The sequence below is a fragment of the Ooceraea biroi genome, chromosome 6 (genome assembly GCF_003672135.1).
Source record: "Ooceraea biroi isolate clonal line C1 chromosome 6, Obir_v5.4, whole genome shotgun sequence".
Taxonomy (NCBI): Eukaryota; Metazoa; Arthropoda; class Insecta; order Hymenoptera; family Formicidae; genus Ooceraea; species Ooceraea biroi.
In genome coordinates, this window is record NC_039511.1 from 1,785,000 (window position 1) to 1,807,213 (window position 22,214).

General features: G+C 45.6%; 1 protein-coding gene across 3 annotated transcripts in view; it reads right to left on the reverse strand.

Annotated features, from left to right (window-relative positions):
• Nucleotides 1–22,214, reverse strand: part of LOC105276433 (box A-binding factor) — a 60,157-nt gene that overhangs the window by 20,537 nt on the left and 17,406 nt on the right. For all 3 annotated transcript variants that reach the window (XM_011334030.3, XM_011334032.3, XM_011334031.3), the window contains exons 2-3: nt 7,076–7,478; nt 5,578–6,612 (exon numbers count right to left, since the gene is read on the reverse strand). In XM_011334030.3, the coding sequence (XP_011332332.1) occupies nt 5,578–6,612; nt 7,076–7,478 (1,438 nt within the window). The remainder of the gene's footprint in view (nt 1–5,577; nt 6,613–7,075; nt 7,479–22,214) is intronic.

Consider the following 22,214-nt stretch of genomic DNA (forward strand, 5'->3'; position numbering starts at 1 on the left):
GAACGGTAAATCCACCGGGCGAGTAAACGCGTGTGCGTCGCATGCATTGGGGATGAGAGAGAGAGAGAGAGAGAGAAGAAGAAGAAGGGCGTGTGTCTGTTCAGGGAAGATATCGACGCGGAAGTCCCGGAATTCTTATGATAAATCGGCACGGTTATGGGAAACTTATATGTCGCGATGTAATTCTCAACGATCTAATTCTCTTTCACGGAGTTTGCAACTCCTAATGGTATAAGTTACATCACGGTGTAGCAGGAAAGGTGTAGGTGTGATGTAAAGCTTTGATAAAATTCGCGTGGAAACAACTGTGAAATAAAAAGCAACATATTTTTGATTCTAAGATTTCATTGCGTATTCATGAATTATGGGACCATCGAGGCAACCCCCATTCTCTTCTCGCTTCAGTTCATCGTTATGAAAAGGGTGTGACTTACGAGCGATAACGTGTGTAGGAAATATTTCAACTTGGCAAAAGTTCACGTTGGTTTGAGGATTCATGTAACTCGGTAGATATCTCTCGTGTGACGAGAGATAAGAAGGGCACCATTTCTTATTTGCTTTAGTCGCATCGAGACTGATTAAGATATCATGGCTGATCTTTTTATACGGTCAGGGTTGACAAAGCGCGGGAATAAATCACGTCAGTGTACGGGTTTGCTATTTGCTGATGCGACACACGATGAGTTGAAACGGAGCAAAACTGCATGAAAAGGAGAAAGAAAAACGAGATATGCACGTAAAATGTTTCTTTGATATATCTCACGATGCCTTTATACGTTTATGAATTTAATTTACTCGATAACGATTGTAAATATCGATAAGTCGAAAGAATTATGCGACGTTTCGGAATTTATAGAAAATGTTGAAATATCAGTAATATACTAAAATATCAAGCAATACTAAAGTTGCAAAAAAGACCGCGATATTTTGTCGCATTTATTTACGCTGCCGTCGCGCCAATTGTTATCGGTTCGCCACTCACTTTGTTTTTATTTCAACCAGACTACGATAAAAAGGCAGCAATTCTGAAGAGAGTGTGTGAATTAAAAAAAAAGGAAAAACCGATCATCTATCGCACATTAACGTATCAATGCATTTGCAACCATCAAGAGGCAGAATAAATAAATCACGAGCTAAGTAGCTAAGTAATCAATAAAGGAGAGTGCAAATCGGAATCATACAATATAAATAAGTGATTACATAGCTGAAATAATAATTTCTTATCTTTAAATTGAAAATATTGCATATTAAAAAATAGATATATATGGCACATGTTATGCAGATTTCGATAGAATATCTATACAATCGCTGATTAGAAATAATAAATGTAACAAGTGATGATGCAAGCAACCAGGACATATTATTCAATTTATACATATCTCTCAAAATTTTATTCAAAATCCGTGTAACGTGTGAAATCGATTCGTCTCGAGATTCAGCTAATTCCACACCGCGGCAAAAATAAATAGCACACACGTAGCGTCATTCGAGAAGGTACGGAAATGCTGAGAGCGTAAGACGAACGTACACCTATATACAGAACAAAGCGTCGCGCGTTATATTGTCCACAAGTGAAATCTCAGATTAGAAGGACTCACTGCATCTCTCGGCGGGCGCGACGTCGATGCGCTTCGATGTGTCTCCTCTCCCGCGTTTGCGCTCCCGTCTTTGCTCCGGCTGTCGTCGCGGGGACGATGACGTGAAGAATGAGGAAAAGAAAAAAAGAAAGAAGGAAAAGGGAAAAATACGATGCGGCGAGGTGGGCGACAAGGTGAGGACCACGGAGCCCCGTATCTGTCACCGGGCAGACAAGAACTGAGCGGAATATAATCTAACGGAGTGCACGAAACGTCGAGCCGAATGGAGTCAGAGGACCTCGAAGGTGGTCAGGATTTCCCCTCCTGCGTGGTCCCCTCCCCACCCCATGTACGAGGAGCCTCCTGTGCGGCGGCGGTGGCGGCGGTGACGACGGACAATTATCCCCACTCGTTATTTTTCTGCGAGGGCCCCCTACCTCCGGCGGTTGGGACACCGCGGGTGATCGTGTTGCGCGGCGCGTTACTCCGACTTCGCCTTCCCCGACCGCGCCTATCACGGGGTACGGAGTGACCCTTCCACCACTCGTGATCGACCGCTCGAGACGCCCCACTATTCCTCCACAGCCTCTCCGTCGTCTATCACTTGGCTTGGCGAACGCTCTCGCCTCGTCCTGCCTCGTGGGACCGCCAGCCGTCGCAAGGGCAGCTACGCGGTGCACTTTTGCCCAGAAATTCTCTTGCAAGATTCGCGGGATGAGTCCCTTTTTTTTTAGGTACGAAAAGTACGCCGGTATACCAGATTATTGAGTGCTTTGCAGAGCGATATGCCTCTTGACTCGAGCGCACTTTCGTTGTATGTAATTTTAATCAAGATTTCGCGATAAGAGAGAGAGAGAGGAAGAGAGACTTGAATAATTAGTTAACAATTACTCTGAGTGATCCGGAATCACTAATTCAATGTAAACTCCGCGACCGGAACAAAGGCGCGCATGAATTACTCCGAGCGAAAGCAAGGTATTACTGTCGGGGTGCTTTGTAAAGCGAAATCTACCACGTGCCACTTCCGCCGGCATGCTCGCGTCGAAAGGTGACGGCGCGAGGAAGAAGAACAAACGTAGAGACAGCTGCAAGCATTGCAGCTCGTCCCATGATACCTTAGATTGTTCTATATGCATATAAATACTAAAGAAATAGTAACAATTACGAGATTGTACGATAATTATGAAATTGAACATAGCGTCAAATTTTTAATCATTTTTAATCTAATAAATGTAAATCACCGGATGTCGAACTAACTGCGAAAAAATCATGGGACAGGTAAGCTCGCACAATTTGACGTTGAAAAGATCTCGATCTCTGTCTGAGAGAAGGAAAGAGGGAGCTCCGTCTTATCCAACGTGCGTATTTACTATTTTAATATTGATTATCTTATCTATCGTCGCGATTCTTTATTTATTCTATCAACGTTAATTAAATTAAATTAAGTGCCACACTTATCATCTGATTCTACGTTAGCTGCAGGTCCCGAAACCGTTACCAGCGAGCATAATGTAAGACGGACAATTACGATAACCAAGATTAGCGCTATCTGACATTGGTCGAATCGGCCATTAATGACCCAATAATGACGGAATAATCTGCGCTGCGATGAATGTACAGTTAAAACAAATTTACGTAACGTAATCGCTAGACTGTTGCATAACGGAACGAACAATTTCTCTGCACTGGCGCAATCTCCCGAATCGGCCGAAAAAAAAGAGCACGCGACTCTCGATAAAAAGAATCGAGAGCCTAAGAGCGGACCCGAGTGCGATCTGCACTCGAACTTTTGATATCAAATTTCGAAGATCGTGACCCGTGCACGTGCACAGCGCGTGAGTGAGTCAACAAGCAAGTAAAACTGTTCTTCTTCTCTTCTTCCACCCTTTCCCCGTCCCCTTCTGCCTTCCCTCTTCTCGATTTCGTTCGTCGCGATGGAAGTGATCGTTTAGCGATCGCTCTCTTTCCATGGAATCGCCCTGGATGTTAGCCGGCGAGGGATCTATCAGTCAATCGCATCGATCGGTCAATAAACCCTTATCGGATGCAGATCGAGCGCACCAGATAAGGCTCCAGTTGTGCTGATCGGAAAAATCACGAGAGAGAAACGAGATCGCGGATTGATTCGTCGAACGGAGCTGTTGGTCGAATGATCGATGCAGTCTTCGCCAGAATCAGTTTCCCCTTTCTCCCTCGCGATTCTCTAATTAGGCGGACGAAGAAACGTCGAACTCGACTCGTGTTTGCCAAAGGTGCGTTTCTTCCCTTGCACTCCCTCCCTCCTTTCCTCCCACATTTATTGTCATGTAATAAAGATAAATGACGTGGTTGTTATATGTGCGCACGCCGAATGCATGCCGATCAAGTGAATCAACGTGGAACCTTGGATATGACGCACTCGACGCCTTCGACATCGCGCGATTCTTGCGAGCGACTCGTCTCGCTCTCTTCCCGGAATCAGAGGGTGGCAGACAATGCGATCCGTGGATCAGTTCGATCGGTGAACGAACCCTTATCGCCGCTGAGAGGCGGACACGTGAGGAGCGCGGATGATCGCACGAGATCCGATCATCCCCTGCGAAGTCTGAACCAAATCATCCCTCATTCGTTGCTCGGCTCAATCGTCAGTAGCCTTAGCACTTCGTGTCATGTGACGAGGCATAAAACTCTGTGCGATTTTATGATAAAATCTGTCGATTATCTTCGTTACGACATAAATATCCTTTTTTCAGAAATGTAATATTAAGAATGACGACTTTGAAACTGCCGAACGGGCGGGTTCGGCAAGGAAGCATCAAAGGGATCTACCAGAGAGTAGGGGTGCGGTAAAATATGACAAACAGAAGAAGAGGGTGACAAAAATAGACCGATTGATTGACGATCGAGGAACGGAGAAGCAAGTCGCATCAGAGGAACCGAAAGGCAGCGTTCGAGGATGACCACTTCAAGTACCTAAATCCGAGGGCTCGTGCCCGAGATGAATCAACAAACACGACGGCAAGGGGAAGTGGGGATAATCTTTCTGTAGCTGTTAGCATAGGGCCGGGCGGACGTCATCACAGTTCTCCACCGACGGTTATGCTTTGTTTCGGGCTTGTATTGCCTGCGCACACAGCCCTGCGCGGGGCAAAACAGCCCTTAAGCCCGCGGGTAAATATTTTTGCGCGCGGTAAAGAACGCTGGTGCGTGCGTCTCGGCTAGATAGCAACTTTAGCGCGGTTAAGTGAAAATGACTTCTCACGATTAAAATTCGAATTATACGCTAGGACACACTCGTCATGCGACTATTAACAGATCCTCCATCCGAGCTAAGTTGATTAAGCTCATTATTATGTTCGACTTTTTATTTTAAGACGTCAGAGGCACTGAAATCATCCTCTTATCTGACCGCAAAGCGAGCGCTCGTGCCGTAATACCGTTCGCGCATAGACATCGAACAAGCACGTGCTGTAATTTCGTGAAATTGCTAATTGTACCCGTTTTGCACACGACCAGATAAAGGCTGACGCATACTACACAGACAGCACATTACATCTCCGACGACCTGGCCGAGACAACGACTCAATAAATTTCCCGGTAAATTGTAGACTTCGAGTGAAGCAATTTTCCAAGCGAGGCGACCACAGATCTCGCGGAAAGACGCCGCGACGGTGTCAATGAACGAGAGACGCCATCGAACGCGCGATCTAAGATTACGTCGTCATCGATCTGTTTGTTCCTCAACACCGGAATCGTCAGTGTCAATCTCCACTGCATGATTCGGAATGCAGACACGAACGTAGACTCGAGGATACCTTCAGCACACCGAATTGTTCACCAACTCGTCTCCAGTACCAAAACATCATGTACGGAATTCTTCAGAAAAAAGAACGGGAACAACGGGGTGATCACGCGGCGATAACGACAGACTCGAGGTGTCTTACTCTCTTTTCCTCCCGTGCCACTTGACACATCGGTCGCGATGATAACGATAACGATATCGATAAGGATCGTTACTAACCTGGAGAGCGGGCCGCTAGGCGAATGGGGCGCAGACGCGACCTGCTCGTGCTGCTCCTGATGATGATGCGGAGTGCCGGCAGCCGCGTGATGCGAGTAGATCGAATCCATGTACAGCTGATCGGACACTCGCTCGGCCTCTTGGAGCCCGTGACTGGTCTGCACCGACGGTGGCGGTTGCAGCGCAGTGAGGTGCGCGAACGTGTGCAATCTGCTCTGATCGGTGGGACTGTAGCCGGCCTCCTGAGCCTGGCCACGGTGCGGCGACGACAGGGCCTGATCGTCGTGCGGACTGTGGCTGGAGCTAGGCGAACCGCCGACGGTCCTCATCGTCGGGGAAACGTCGCCTGTCGGAGCGCCAGCACTGCTAGCACCGCCACCACCACTTCCGCCACGGATCTGGTGCTGTAGATACGGCTCCTCGGACAACACCTCGTCCAGGTGGTGCGACGCGTGGTGATGATGGTGATGGTGATTGCCGCCACCATTGCTGGACGCCGGACCGTTCGACAGATTCGCGAGATTCGGGAAGAGGACACCCAGGTAGTCACCCCGGGCGCCCCTCATGGCCGCAGTGATGCCGCTCACGCCACGATCCACGTCCTCCACATCAGTGTCTTGATGATGGTGCAGCTGTTGTTGCTGCTGTTGTTGCTCGTCCAGGTGACGGTGGGCGGACGAGAGTGCGGCGTGATGCAGCTCCGATAGATGGTGATGATGTTGCTGTGACTGATGATGGTGCTCCGTCGTGGTCGGTGAGAGCGTCTCGGTGCCGTACCGATGCATCGTGCAGTGAGGCATGTGACTGCTGGCGCGGCGTCCCTCCGGCGCGACGGAGGCCTCCGCCGGGTGCCGGTTATCCCCTCCCTCGGGAACCGGGACCTCTCTCGCCCCAAGTTGGACGTACTGTTGCGCTTGCTGATGGTGGTGCTGCTGCTGCGGCGGCTGCTGATGGTGGTGGTGCGATTGGTGGGGCGGCTGCGGGACCTGTTGCTGCTGCTGCTGCTGCTCCTCCCTCATGTCACCGCCCCCGAAACTTTGGAAAATAAAGAGAAACAGAATAGATCTTATCCTAAATAATATTGTATGTATGTGCGTCGAATAACATCGTGATTAAGATTCTGATTAGATTTTTCGAAAGACTGATTAAAAAATAACACTTTTAGTTACCATCCTGTTTTAATTAAAATTTGAATTTAATTTAATGAATGACTTCGCTCAATTGCGCAATAACAAAAATTTGAAAATTGGAAAGTTCACTCTAACTCAACGGTAGCCTTATGAAATAAGTCAAATTTAGCATCGAAATATAGAAAGACACCTTCTTTCGACACTTTCATTTCGCAATGCCAACATAACGGAATGCGGGATGAAGGCGACGCAGTGCGTAGACCGTAGTGCAGCACTGCACGAATTAAATTCCGTCCGTTTTCGCGCGCTTTCCGGGATATTCATTTGAATATTCAAAATTCCGGATATTCCCGGCCCATCGCGCTTACCTCTCGTGAATGATCTGCGCGGGATGGTAGCCCAAATCGTGGAGGGTGTAGGTAACATTGGGGTCCTGGTCGACGGGATTGTCGGCAGTGGCAGCGGCGACCGCAATAGCGACCGCTTCGACACCGCTTGGCTCTACCATGGCGCCATTTTCCATTTCCGGCTGTCCCGCCTCCAGCACGCCCACACCGTTCTCCTCGCCGACCTCCTCGCTGTTCGGCACGTACGGCAGCTGCTGTTGTTGCTGTTGTGCCTGTTGCTGCTGTTGCTCTTGCTGCTGGCCGACTTCGTGCTCGATGACGTCTTCGTTGTTCTTTATCACCTCTCCCTCCTCCTCCTGCTTAATTACTGGCTCCCGGACAGTCTGCGATGCCGGCTCCATGGCTCCAACGTACTCGATCAACACTGCACAATTGTCAAGCGAATTCGTTGAGTATCTACTTTGTCTCTACACCGTGGAGACATTCGTTCCTGAAGAGCCCTGACCCACGTGCGGTCACAGGAGTCTGCATTTTTGAAGGGGGACACCGCAAGCGTGACGGCAGAGGCAGATAACGTTGACGCTTACCGGCGCATCGGGTTCAACACGATAATGTTTATCTCGAGTCTCAGTTATACAATGTTAATCAATCAGCTATCTTCGCATCGCCATTTACGGGTCCCGCCGAAAATGCGGGCCCTAGGCACGCCGATTTCCTTCATGGGGTTTCTCGTTGTTTCTACTTGAACACAAATTCTCGCCGCGGGCTGGGATCTTACACGAATGAGTCATGCGCGTTACAAGTTTAACAAATTTTGACTGAACGTTAAGTCTCCCCGAGACTCCTCTGTCGCTGTCGCAACATCAGAGGACATCTCTCGGTGTGAGAGTATCAGCGCTACTTTGTGCTTTATCTCCCGGACCATTAAAACCGGCTACTTTATAAACAGCGAGAACAAAAACACGATCGATGCTGCAAGTTGCATAATCGTGTCGCCAGGCTCCGAAATGTGCGCGGACCGATCCGCGTGGACTTGTTCGCGTACTCTTATAAGATCTCTATGTGTGAGAGGCGAATTTCGTAACAAATTTCGCCACTTGCTAAACAGAATGTTGTAAAAAAGCGACCGTCGCATTCGCCGCGGGAAACATCTTATCGGTATTTCGTATTGCGCAATCATTTCGGAATCGGAATGTTTTTTATTCCTGTCACTTTCCTACTGAAATAATGCTGCCTCGCACAAATATTTCCCTTCTTGCGCCGAAGGGGGACGTATTTCGGGTCGATCAGAGGGTCCGTCATCAGAATTCAAGTCGCCGGACACCGTGCATAATACCAATCATAAATTGTAAAAGGAAGCATGGGAATGAGCGAGCGATAACAATTCGTGGACCCAAGCGATCGCTGAAGACGGATAGACAGAGTGTCTGCCTCTTCTCTCCCAGGACCGAGGTGACCACGATCGCTTGTGATCGCACAGTAAAAATGCCCAGCGGAGTGTCAAAATCGATCGAGATTCGAGAGAGAGAGACGCAGGACACACTTGCGCGCTTGTATACCGATGACACCGAGAAACTGTTGCTAGCCGGTGCGTTACAAAAATAACCACGTGCTCTTATCTACGCGTCGTTAGTGGTCGCACTCACGCACTCACGCACAGATGGACAGTCTGCGTGAGTGTACGAGCGAACGAGAACAAGAGAGAGAGAAAGAGAAAGAGAGGAGCAGAAACGAGACCAATAAGAGAACGAAGAAACGCGGGGACTGGTGTTTCGCGAAAGAGAAAGAGAGAAGTTCTCTCTCGCGGAGATAAAAATACTATTTTTAATCGTCGTCGAGGGTCACAGAGCTCATGGCAGGACCAACGTACGCGATCCTAGTCTTGAAATTTATTGCTCGCTCGGTGGACATGTCACTAAGCGTCTATTTCTATCAAGCGTTTACGATGAAACATTTAAAAGCGACAAAGCTTGTCGCACGTTACAAAACGAACCGAGATCTCTGACGATCTGAAAAGCTGGAAGAATAGCTGGACACCAAGTTGGACATCGGAAGCCTCTCGGATCTAAACTCGCTTCTTAATGCGAAGTTAAACTACGCTTAATGAGAACACGCATATGTGTCTTACAAAACCAATCTTGTCTTTAGTTCGATATAATTATAGAATAATTATAGAAAAAAGGAATGACCAAATGCGATCGGCAGAAGTTCGCCGCGCAGCTCGATTAATTGGAGCGAAATGAGGCGCGTTGCACGTACGCCATTCGCGCTCTTAATAGACCATTGTCTGACCTCGGGCCGGAGGACAATATGGGTCGATCGTGACGATCTGATGCGTAACTCGATTGTCCACGCGGCGGGTGAGTAATCGGCCGCGCCAGATCGTGCAGCTCGCGAGGGAAAACCTCAGGAATGTCACGTGCGCTCCGTAAAATCGATCTGATGCTGGCTGGCTCGTAAGTGCGCTCATCACGGCAAAGTTCATCGTGCATCTAATCCGCATGACTAATATCTCTATATTAAGATCCGCGTGAAATTAGCCGCATGGAATTGTTCAGCAGCCGACACATTTGAGCGTCTGATAAGGTTTTATTGTTCTTTCCTCCGACGAATCAAGTGAGAAGTCATTATTCAGAATCAATTCAAAATAGTCATTAAATGTATACTCTGAGAAATGGAATGTATTGTCCGTATATGAATTAATACCACCGATGGTAAAATATCCCTCGCTCGAGGAATCTGAAGGCGATTCGATTTAGCGCACGACGTTCATTCAAGCCGGCGCGGTATCACCCTTGGAAGCGGTATATCGACCGTTTAACATTGAGCCGACCTTATTGACGTTACCTAATCGAATTGGAAAGGTCAGGCTCGTTGGATTATCTGTCGCTGGCGCGGTCCGCGCGAATTAAAAATTAAAAAACATATTTTTGTGCAAAAGGTCCAACTACAGTTTGCCTCGTGCAACGGAATAAATATAAATAAAATGCGCATGTTTAACGGGGTGGCCCGATAACGGCGCTTGTCAAGATTATTCATCTAAAAACATAACGAGTAATTAAGGAAAATTGTGTTTAATTGACGCGGCATTTTAAAAGAAGTCGTTCTTCACATAACGATTGTCCCTAACATGTCCAATTATCTTTTCAGAAAAATAAAAACTTTCGCGTTAGTCGAGTGCTGCCATTCATTTGATTAATTAACAATTTTCGTTATAAATGTATTTTTCTGTTCTTCGATTACCAGCATAGAAATTTGGTGACGGCAATGCAAAACTCGCGAATAAGGGACTTTTAAAGTCCAAACGAAAGGAATTGGTCGCGTCCCACATTATCTGCGACGAGGAGATGTAGTGCCGCGACCCCGATTAATCATCCGATGATGAAAATATGCGTCGGGCGTGTGCACTGCTGCAACAGCAAGAGGGGTCTTTCCCCGTTGCAGTTGTTGCAACAGTAAAACGAACAAACAGTCGGCGCCGACAAAGAAACGCGCGCGATCGACTTTGATTCCGGCGACGGTCGATATTCGCGCGGATTGCACTTCGATATTCCGTTCCAGACTAATATCTCCCCTCGGCTTTCTCTTTCTCTGTCCTCTCTCTCTCTCTCTCTCTTTATGAGATTCTTATGATTAATATGTATCACGCCTTTACGTATGAATTTTCAAAGCTTTTGTTCAACTATCTTTGACATTTAGATACCGTAAAGAGACTTCTTCATGGTATCCCTTCGTATCGATAATTTGACACGACTCTTCTCATCTTCTCATTTCATCTTCAGCATTAATTTCCGAATAAAACGAGCGACACCTCGCCGCTCGGTCTTGTTCGTTTCCTGCGAATCGATGATTTTCTCAGACTGTCTTGCAGTTGTTCACGATGGTGATCACGTTTATTGTGCCCCGAGAAATATACGCGGGAGAGAGGAAGAGAAAGAGAGGAAGATGGAATCAGCGATGGCGTTCGCGCGCTTCTGAAACGGTAGCCGCGAGCGAGTTCCAGAGTCGCCGGACGAGCGGAAGAGGTTTTGTACGTCGAGGCCAGAGGTTGCCCTTATCTTCCAGACCCCCACAAAAACAGTCTCTGTTATCCGCAATACGGACGTGGCACGTACATGTACGCATATCGACACGGTTTACGATGAGATTTTCAGAGATTGAATAGCCCCTTTATCTCTACCTCTCGAGCCTCCATGTTCGTCTCCTCTCTTCTTCCTCCTCTTTCCCCTTTTTCATCTGTCCGCTGGAGCTCATAGTAGCTCGGACTCAAATGTATTTAGATAAGATAAAAATCAGACTCTCTCGCTGTGCCCCCGCAACCTCCTCTCGCGACGACTCGATCTTCGCTCGTTTTGCGTATCATAATCTCGTTAATTTCTCTTTTATTCACGTGAAAGTTTCACGGGAACTGAAATAAGGGCAGTCACACGAGGCGCGCGAGTGCCCGCACGGAGGAACAGGGAGCGCATTGTGGGTACGCGAGGTGGCCGTTGGATAGGTACGATGTAGAGCTAGGTATGGGTTCTCTGCCTATTTCTGATAAGGAGAAGGCCAGGTGTTCTCGCATACATCGTCCACGAGGGCCGACCCGTGTTGCCCCGTCGTCGCGAACCACGTAATTTATAATCCGCGACCGGCATTCGCGATACATTCCGCGCGTGTATTATTGTTATATCTAGTCGTATCACAAAACGATGCGATGCAAAACTGCGACGAACGTTGATTTCCCGCGATCTCCATAATTGTAAACAAAATGTGCAAATTATAAACAACATGTCACAAAGTAGGTAAAAATATAAAATGAAGATAATGAAGTATACAGGGTGGCCCATTTTAATTTATACAGTCGATTTTTTAAAAAACTAAAAGAGATACGAAAAAATGTTTCAGACAGACATGTCACGATTTCGAGGGGGACATAAGATGATACCATTGGTTTGACCTTGAATAGTCGTTTGAAGGTCACGCGAAGATCACCTTCAATTTCTTAAATTGAAACCCCAACTTTTTATTGCAGATTCTTATTCTCCATCGAAAAGTAAGTAACTTTTGTCTGAAACATTTTTCCGAAAAATGTTTCAGACAAAAGTTACTTACTTTTCGATGGAGAATAAGAATCTGCAATAAAAAGTTGGGGTTTCAATTTAAGAAATTGAAGGTGATCTTCGCGTGACCTTCAAACGACTATTCAAGGTCAAACCAATGGTATCATCTTATGTCCCCCTCGAAATCGTGACATGTCTGTCTGAAACATTTTTTCGTATCTCTTTTAGTTTTTTAAAAAACCGACTGTATAAATTAAAATGGGCCATCCTGTATAAAATGAAGATAATATATGAAGAATATATATGAAGAATGAGAACAAATTTTTGACTTTTTGTGACAGTTCCATTTGTCGCGAGATCGAAGACGGGCCGCACACCGGAACCGCTTGCGCTGCCGTCATAGTCATCGTCATCGTCGGCGTCAGCGTCGTCGCGATGTCTGCCGCTGAAGCTGCACCGACGATTGCGGCCGCCGCTGCACAGATTAGGCTACTATGCGACTCTCAAAAGGCCGATAGAAAGCCCGCAATCTCGCGGTGTGTACTCCGTACGGCGTACTACGGCCGCATGTGTGATAGCTGCTGGTAGTAGAAATAGAAGATAATGTAATCGCTATGTATAATCGCTCGTAACTCATTCACCCCGCGGCTCAAGGCGCAGCTAATCTGCACCACGTCACGTTTCCTCGTATCCACGGCAATTCCGCCTGGATTTTTTGGACGTGCGGGGCTTTATGGGGAGCAGGGATCGGCATCAACGATATTTTCAGTACTATTTTCAGCTTTGATTAACAATTATTTTGATAATCAGTAATCAACTTTGAGAAATTTATTATTAATTGATTAATCAGTAATCAAGATCAACAATTTTTTAATTGCTCGGTTAATCAGTAATCAAAATGAACAATTTCTTAATTACTCGATTAATCAGTAATCAAAATAAACAATTTTTCAATTACTCCAGTAATCAGTAATCAAAGTGAAAAATTTTTTAATTATTCGATTAATCAGTAATTATAGTATAAAATATTTTTGTTACTTGATTAATCAGTAATCAGAACGTAATAATTTTAATTACTTGATTAATCAGTAATCAGACCGAAAAATTTTTTAATTATTTCATCACTCAGTAATCAGTGTCAGATGTTCCTTGATTATTTAGTTGATTTTTTTCTGGATTATTTTCTTGATTATTTAAGTAGTTATCAGCGTACAGCACCAATTCCATACAGAAAAAAATGAAATTAACGCAATATTTCACTATTTAAATTATTTTTTTATCAGTCATAAAAAATCCTACTTCAACTAATTTTATTAGAAAAATATTGCGTTAAATTAATTTTTTTCTGTATATAATTGCTGCTGTACGCTGATGACTTAAATAATCAAGATACTTGAATAATCAAGAAAATAATCCAGAAAAAAATCAACTAAATAATCAAGGAACATCTGACACTGATTACTGAGTGATGAAATAATTGAAAAATTTTTTGGTCTGATTACTGATTAATCAAGTAACAAAAATATTTTATACTATAATTACTGATTAATCGAATAATTAAAAAATTTTTCACTTTGATTACTGATTACTGGAGTAATTGAAAAATTGTTTATTGTGATTACTGATTAATCGAGTAATTGAAAAATTGTTCTTTTTGATTACTGATTAACCGAGCAATTGAAAAATTGCTTATCTTGATTACTGATTAATCAATTAATCGGGAATTATTTTTTCCTGTTAAATAAATAATTAAATACTCAAGTAATATTAATTTATTATTAATATTTTGCCGATCCCTGCTCCCCAATGGGGAGTCGGATCATTTCAGGGAAAATCGCATCGCGAGATTTTCCACGATGAATAATCGACCGGCCGTAATTCCCGCATCGAGCGCGCCGTATCGATATTATAAATTGCTTATGCTTGTAACGAAACATCCGGATCAAGAATTTTGCACGACGAATGTTTAGTCATGAATTTTGGAAACTAGGTTCTCGTAAATCCGTACATTTCCGAAAAGAAACCGGAGAAATGCGAGGGATGAGGAGGGTCCTTTATTCCCCTTGAGGATTTGTGTCGGATTCCTTTCCACAAAAAGAAAAAAAAAGGAAAGAAAAAAGGCAAGCGAACTCGTGTGGGCGCAGTTCGTGGGACAGTCCGCGTGCCGTCATAAAATGTGCAAACACCCCCGGAGTACTCCTCCGAGTGTGTATTTACGTCTGGCTCTCAAGGAAACCGACACGACACAATAAAACATCCCCTCCGCGCCCCGACGCCGGGGAAAGGAAGTGAAAAGCGTGATTGGCGAAGTTTGCGCGTGGTCAAGATGGGATTTAACGGAATTTCCCGTTTGCAGGAGGCAAACGAGCAGCAGTGCATATCGTCACTCGTGACAGGAAACGCGCATCCCTCTCACCCCCGACCTCCTTGCTGCTGATCCCCATTAATCCCGCGATTCTCGATGAAAGGGAAATTATTCGCGCGAATACGATTGCGATTCGCCAGTGCGTAGCCGCAAATAGATCGTGATAAATCATTCATGTTTCGTGATCGCGAACGACACCTCGGTATCTTAACGGAGTCGTACAAAACTACTACCTCGGCCCGATAAAACGTGATAAGCCCGATAAGGTGATACGAGACGGCACGCGACCACGATACGTGCTCCTCGCACTTGCACGTGCGGCCGGCACGAGGGAAGAGAAGAACCTGAAGCAGTTTTAGCACCACCATGCTGCCGATTATCAATCCGCCGGCACTACATTTACATTCCTATCGAGCGTAAAATGCAACGATATTCTATCACGTCGCGCATGTGGAGGAGGCAAAATTATCGTTCAAGCAAATGAGCAGCTACGCCGAGCCTGTAAACTTACACTGTACAGGCGACTCAATGACTCGCGATGCGACGAATCATCGTCAGTTTAGCATTTACGTCAAATGGGATTGAATGAAATCACGTTCGAATCATTAACGATGTTAGCATGCTCGAGCGTCCCTCTCGTGCACGTCTAGCATCTGTATGCCCCTTTCTTTTCCTCTCTCTCTCTCTCTTTCTCTTTCTATCTCTTTTTCATCCACAAAATTAAAAAAGCACATCTGACTAACGATTAGCCTATCTGTTGAGTAAGAGACTGACACTTTTAGACTACACGTTCGCGCCCGTGTTTCAATGATTTCGCGACGTCTCGTGACGTACGAGAGGCCAGAAGAGAGACGGAAAAAGCGACGAGTCTAACCCAATTAACGTCTCGCCGGGCGAACAATGAGCCGCGGCATTATCAGACGCGTGTCTGCGCGCAAACAAAGAGGACGATCGCCGATGACGTGGTGGGAAATAAGACGAGGAAGACGGCGCGAGTGGAAATTTCGCTGCACTTTCGAAGGCTGTGCTGTATGTAGAAAGGAAGACGTGGAACGAGTGCATTCTACTCTGACCCAGCGGTGACCCTTGAACTACGACCTCCCCCCCCGTATTCTGCTTAGATGAGAGACGAGAGACCGTTGCGCGAGTCGCGATTGCAGATATTATCAGATATTGTTTGAGGACCGATAAATTCCTTTGCTGACGATTTAATCAATTTTTCTTTCCGATAATTGCATTTCGATAATCGATAATTGCATTTTGACATTAGCGTTACCGGACGATTTTTCTGAAAGTGACAGAACGTAAGGACACGCGAGAAAGATAAATTTATATTGGAAATGATCGTTTGGAAGTGGAATAAACATTTCTCGGAAAAATACACAGATCACCAAACAGCCGGTTAATTATGCCTTATTAGGCCTATAAATAATCCTCGAATTAGTGCAATCGATTGTTACAGATAAACGCCCATCGTCGGTACACAAACAGTCGACGCACACATACACACACGTGCACATATGCACATGTGAACAATTAATACTGGAGAATAAATCGTCAGAAGGCGAGACGACGTGATCTTGCTGAAAAACCTGCTGAATACATGCGTGTCAGCTATTAAACTACCTGACGCGCAGGAAGCATCAGGTTCGCGCTAATGAGCGTGAGCGCACCTGCGGCTGGAATGCGTTGCGTGGCACGTCGAATTAAAACCCGATTGCTCGATTAAATCTTCCGTGAAACACACCTGCGGCGGACCGAGCTGATCTCTCGCAGAAAAGTCGCGCGAGAGTTGCGTCGTGTCATCCGCGAGATCAATTTTTCAGCAATATCCGGAACACAAAGTAATCCAAGCTGTAACTTTACATCTCTGGTGTCATTTTCTAATTCGATTAATCGAATTCTGAGAATGATTAAAGAAACTCGATCTGATAGATGTTCTTCAATTTTTTGTATAAGTTTTTGTATAATTGCACCAATGGCTTTTATATTATTTTTCATCGTTTGGTGTGGGGGAAAGAGATAGAGAGTCATTGACGAACTTATGTCGACACAAATTAATAAGCCCGACCAGAAGCGAGGAAGACTAGGCGATCGAAACTCCGACTCTCTTTCGAGACACTAAATCATGCTTCGTTTCAAAGTTAATGGGTAATAAAACGAAGAACCCATAAAGGTTACAAGACGGCTGCGGAGTATCAGCGACACAGTCGACGTGATCGTCTCGTCTTCTTTTCCTCGAAACCCATTTGTACTTTTTCTCGACGTCAAAAGGATTAACCGTTCCCACACGAGAACGTCGATTGACCGCTATGATTTAATCTCGCATGCACTCTGAGAGATGCATACGTTTCCAAATATGACGGTGAAATATATTTTGATAGAAAAAGAAAGAACAGTCCAATGTTTCTTGTGCGTTTCTCAAGAACGCGACAAGCGCATCAATCTCTATTAAAACGCCAGACTTCTTTAACTGCATTCGAAGTGCACATCTCTATGCTCTTCGGAAAAATAAATGGCTTGCACAAACGACTTCTTTACTGAAAGAAAGCAGGCTGTCAACATGGGCCACACTGAGAGAAGCCACGTTACTGGAGGAGCAGCGCAAGAGCTCGCGATCAGTTCGAGTGAGGAATCGTTTCCAAGATTAATAGGTGTCACCGGTGATTAAGGGCCTCTCGTCCTCGCCGTGTCGGGCTAAACGAGAAGGGGTCCCGGACGAAGGTACTTAATATATCGATCAGCAGATACTCGCGTCGGAATTAACGTTTTACGACCGATAAATCGTTTCGTCTGGCTTTGAGGAAAGCTCCTCGCGCTCGCGGGACGGAGAAAGGGGGAGCCGGGATATGCACGAGGGGGGGACGAGAGGGGGAGAGGCCGAGGTCAGTAACCCCTATTTATCTCGGAGACTCTACTCTCTTTTATCTCTCTTCGGCTTTATTATAAACAAACCTCGGGCCCGCTGATTTATAGGCTGCTCCGCGCTCTATTTAGCCTAAGTACCAAAACGAGCGACTCGAATTCATTCGCGAGTTACCGCGAGTTGCTACGGGCGAGCTCGTTGGCTCCAGAAGCTCATGAAACTCGTGGATTTCCGCTACGAGCTGTACATCTTTAGAAAAACACGGAAATAATTCGAGATCGCCATCACGCTGCCCGTATTGATCGTGCGATCGTGCATTTTCCTCCCCTGACTAACGTCTCGTTGCGAGATTCCCCGGGATGTGAATCGGGTGTTCTAATGCGGCACTGCTTCAGGAACGGCGCACCCCGCACAAGCCGCACAGGCCGTAAAGAAACCCGCGAGTCCTCTTTGTATGTACGATCCGGCGCGGCAGGACATTCCGACGATGGAAGGTAGGCAAATATTGAGAGCGGCGCGGGCGGAGAAGAAAGGAAAAAAAGGCGCAGTGCGGTTGGATCATTAGCGACGCCTTGAAGAAAGAAACAATGTCGACCAGGTGAGAGGGAAGGTGCCATAAACCGAACCGGAAGCGGACTGTCGGGCGAGACGAGCCAGGATATTTGCCATTTCCCCCTTGCGGCTCAGCTCGTGGACATTTTTTTCTTAATTGTCCTCGCACGCCGTCTCGCCTTGCCAGGCTATTTGCCTTCCACCGCCTTGTGAATGGAGACGGGAATTCCATGAAGAGAGAGATCTGTGATTCCCTCCTTCCGCTTAGTTCCATTCCACGGAGGAATGTTGAATATGCGTGCGACGTGAAAATATATTCGATTGATAGAAAATACGAAAGATCGACAGAAGCAACTAGGAGTAACCAAAGTATTAAATTAAAAAGATAACTGACTTTAATTAAAATAATCCAATATTAATAAAAGTAATTGAAATCAACTGTCCAGTCCCTGAATTCGTAGCAAAGAAATTTAAGAGCCTTCAAACGTTTTCGTATCGCTCCATCGCATTAAAAATTATATATGTGACGGTACACGTCTCCCTTACGTGTAAAGACCTTACGCTCGGGCTTTTTACGTGGACACCCTGGGACATTTCAGTCGAGGAATTTGTCGACAGGTTTTCTGCCGCCTTTTACCCCCTCGTGACGAGTTTCAGCCGTCACGAGCCGCGAAATAACGAAACACAGACAGCGTGGCGTAACGCGAGAAGGGCCACGAATCGCGCGCAGCGGGACGTTTTAAGTATCCACCGGCTACACACCGTTTCGACACTTCTCTCGGGCCCTTCTTTTTTTCTCCTCTCGGATTGCCGCCCTCAATTTAAGCGCCACTTCGTAAATGATCCCTCCACAGATCATCAACGTGGAGCCGCTGCAGCGCGCGCAGACACGCGTCGCATCCCCGTCGTACACGCCGAAAAATTCGTCCATGTAAATTTACGAGAGAGAGAGAGAGACTCGAGAAAATTACGTGACGACTTCTACACTGTTTCCTCTAAATACAGTAAATGTTTTCGCGAAGGTTGCTCGATGGTAATCGAGCGCAGTTTAATTCTAATTGCTCGAAACGAAAGCGTTTCACATTGCGCAACTGTCGCTCATAATTGCCGCTTATAATTGCCGCTCTTCGTCTAATAGTAATTGCCGTTAATGGTACTGTATTGTAAAGGCCGTAGAGTTATTGCGAACGAACATCAAAATCGCTAATTGTCGTTGTCGGTGCTTACTTCGTGACCGCCAAGAGAAGATACTTTTTAGAGAGATTAATTATTCCTCGATCGTCGCAATGCAACTTCTACCTCTCTCTTCTTCTATCTCTCTTGTCTAAGAAGAGACAACGCAATATTCTCGAACGGTTGTACATACGAGTCCGACGCAGTCCTAGGTACTCGAACTCTTGGCTTATCTTGACCATGTTCGATGAGAGCGACGAAAACTTAACAGTTTGCGTAGGAGTTTGTTACGTTTCTAAGCGGTACACCGGCCGATTCCGCGCTATCGCGACTTTCGGGAACGTGCGATGAATATCTCGAGCGCTTGCCGCTTCCGGATCTCCATAAACCGCGAAACACGCACGGTTAGATAAATAATTTTGTCATGTCGCTAGTCACGTCGATGCTCCCATCCGATTTACGTCTCACTTGACTATCTATTTGTTAAATATCATTCATATTAAATATGATATAGATTTCTCGATAGAAGATATCTAAAAAGATCTAAGATATAAAATATATTAAATCTATTGGGTCGTCCGGAAAGTTCGTGCCGATATTGAAGGAAAATTCAAAGGCAATATTTTTTTATGTCGATAAATATTTATTGACTTATGTATGCACCGTTTTGTTTCACAACCTTTGTCCATCTTTCACGCAACTGGAAGATTCCATTCTCCCAGAACTTCTTAGGTTTCTCGGCGAAAAACTCCTCAAGGTGGTTTTTTATGTCGATCAAAGAGTTGAAGTTCTTGCCGCTAAGAGAATTTTGCAAAGACCTAAATAAGTGAAAGTCTGAAGGTGCAATGTCTGGTGAATACGGTGGGTGAGGTAGCACATCCCAGCCAAACTCCAACAATTTTTGTCGGGTAGTCAAAGAAACATGAGGTCTGGCATTGTCCTGATGGAACACGACGCCCTTCCTATTAGCTAATTCTGGACGTTTTTCCTGAATCGCTGTCTTTAATTCGTCCAGTTGCGAGCAGTACTTATCTGCATTTATCGTTTGGTTGTGTGGTAGGAGCTCATAATATAGGATTCCTTTCCAATCCCACCAGACACAGAGCATGACTTTTTTTGGATGAAGGCCGGCTTTCGGAGTGGTTAATGCTGGTTCATTTCGCTTACCCCAGGATCTTTTTCGTTCTACATTGTTGTAAATGATCCATTTTTCGTCACCCGTCACTAATTGCTTCAAAAATGGTACGTTTTCGTTGCGCTTGTACAGCGAGTCGCAGATGGAAATGCGATCCATTAAATTTTTTCGGCCAAATTATGCGGAACCCATACATCATAGCGACTTACGTAACCAAGCTTCACTACATGATCGTGGACAATGATTTTCGATATTTTCAGTATCTCTGCTAATTCACGCGTCGTGTAGCGCGGGTTATTCTCGATCAGTGTCTTGATTTGGTCATCATCAGTAGTAGAGGGTCTGCCCGAGCGTTCTTGGTCTTTAAGGTTAAAATCACCAGCTCTAAACTTAGCGAACCACTTACGTACGGTTCTTTCAGCCAAAGCGCCTTCTCCGTAAACAGAACATATCGAATTTGTTGCTTGTGAGGCATTTTTGCCTTTCCGGTAATAGAAAAGCATCAAGTGTCTAAAATGTTCTTTGTTTTCTTCCATCTTGAAAAGAGTACAAAACTGACACGAATCAATTAATCTGAAACAACTTTTTTCCTAAAGATGCGTTGAAATGTCACCTTTAAGCATATGTATATAAATCGTATGTTTTCAATAACATTGATATATTCAGACATGTTCCAACGCCATCTATTAAAAATCGGCACGAACTTTCCGGACGACCCAATAGATTTGTTCAAGATTTTTATTCTATTACAAATTCGCGTTTTTCGCGTTTTTCTTTCGTTTAGAAGACGCCAAAGAGAATGCGTCAAATCAAGATCGAGCAACGAGGAGGGTGCACGTGCACTGATTGAGCCAAAGGGTGACGAGGGTCGCGACGGATCCCGAACAAGTTCATCCGCCGTTAGGATCGATCGCTGCCTTGAAACACGACACGCTGCGTCGCAGCTAATTTCGTGGTAATTTCCCCCTCGGATCTCGATGTCGAGGTGATGCGAAGAGTTATCGAACCCGATCTCACGAATTCCCGCGCCCATCGGGTACGGGAATTATTGAGACTCGAAAGAGGGGTCAATTTACCGATATTTTGTAAGTCGTGCGTAACTCCATTTACAGAAACGATCGCGCTGTGCCGGTCGTAGAAGAAAAAGCGAGGAGAAGATGGAAGAGGAGGGAAGAGGGACCAGACGGTGGTCCTGAGGAAGGGTCGGAAACGAAAAGAGGGCAGTAAATCAGTCATCGGGAGGTCGTAGGTCGCTCCCGAGCGGTGCTCCACTATATCCACATCCACCGCGTAATGGGGTATTAGAGACCGAGGGGACTTTCCGAGCCCCGAAGTCGAAGATCGTAGCTGAGAATGGGAGACTCTTATTAGCTCGGCCACACAGACATTATTTTACGTCACTTTACGATTTCGTGAGCGTCACCGAATATCAACGGCGTTGCCAAAGGAAACAGATAGTTTTTATCCCTCTCAAAAAAATGCGCTCCCCAAAAAACGCGGCACCTGTGCGTACCCTAATGGTAATGGTACTGTCTATGATCAGTGATTAACCATAAAATAGTTGATGCGAAAAATTCATGAAGAAATCGCAATATTAATTTCAACCAATTTTAAATTAAATTCTTCCGTTGTGAAGAAAAAAAAAATATTCAGCAATTTGAATAATTATTGCTAAACGCGAGACGCGCATCCTGGAGGAAAAAGTGTTTTGCATAGGTAACGCGAACTCTAAATATTTGCTACCTGAGCCTTTGGCAGCTGGTCCGTGCAAAAATACATTGACTTTTCAATCCCGCTGAAGAAAACGAAAACTTGACTTCTGGACTAGTTGAAGGATTGAATACTGCGTAGCTTGACACCTCGTTGTTATTCCTACGACTTTTCGACATCGTCCTCACAGCGAACCCCGTGCTCCACGGACCCTCGTCGGTGCAAACAAATATGCGCTGGCCCAGGAAACCGAGAAATCGGGGCAGTACCCGGAGCCCTCCAAAAAGCTCCTCTGTTTCCTCATAAACACGATC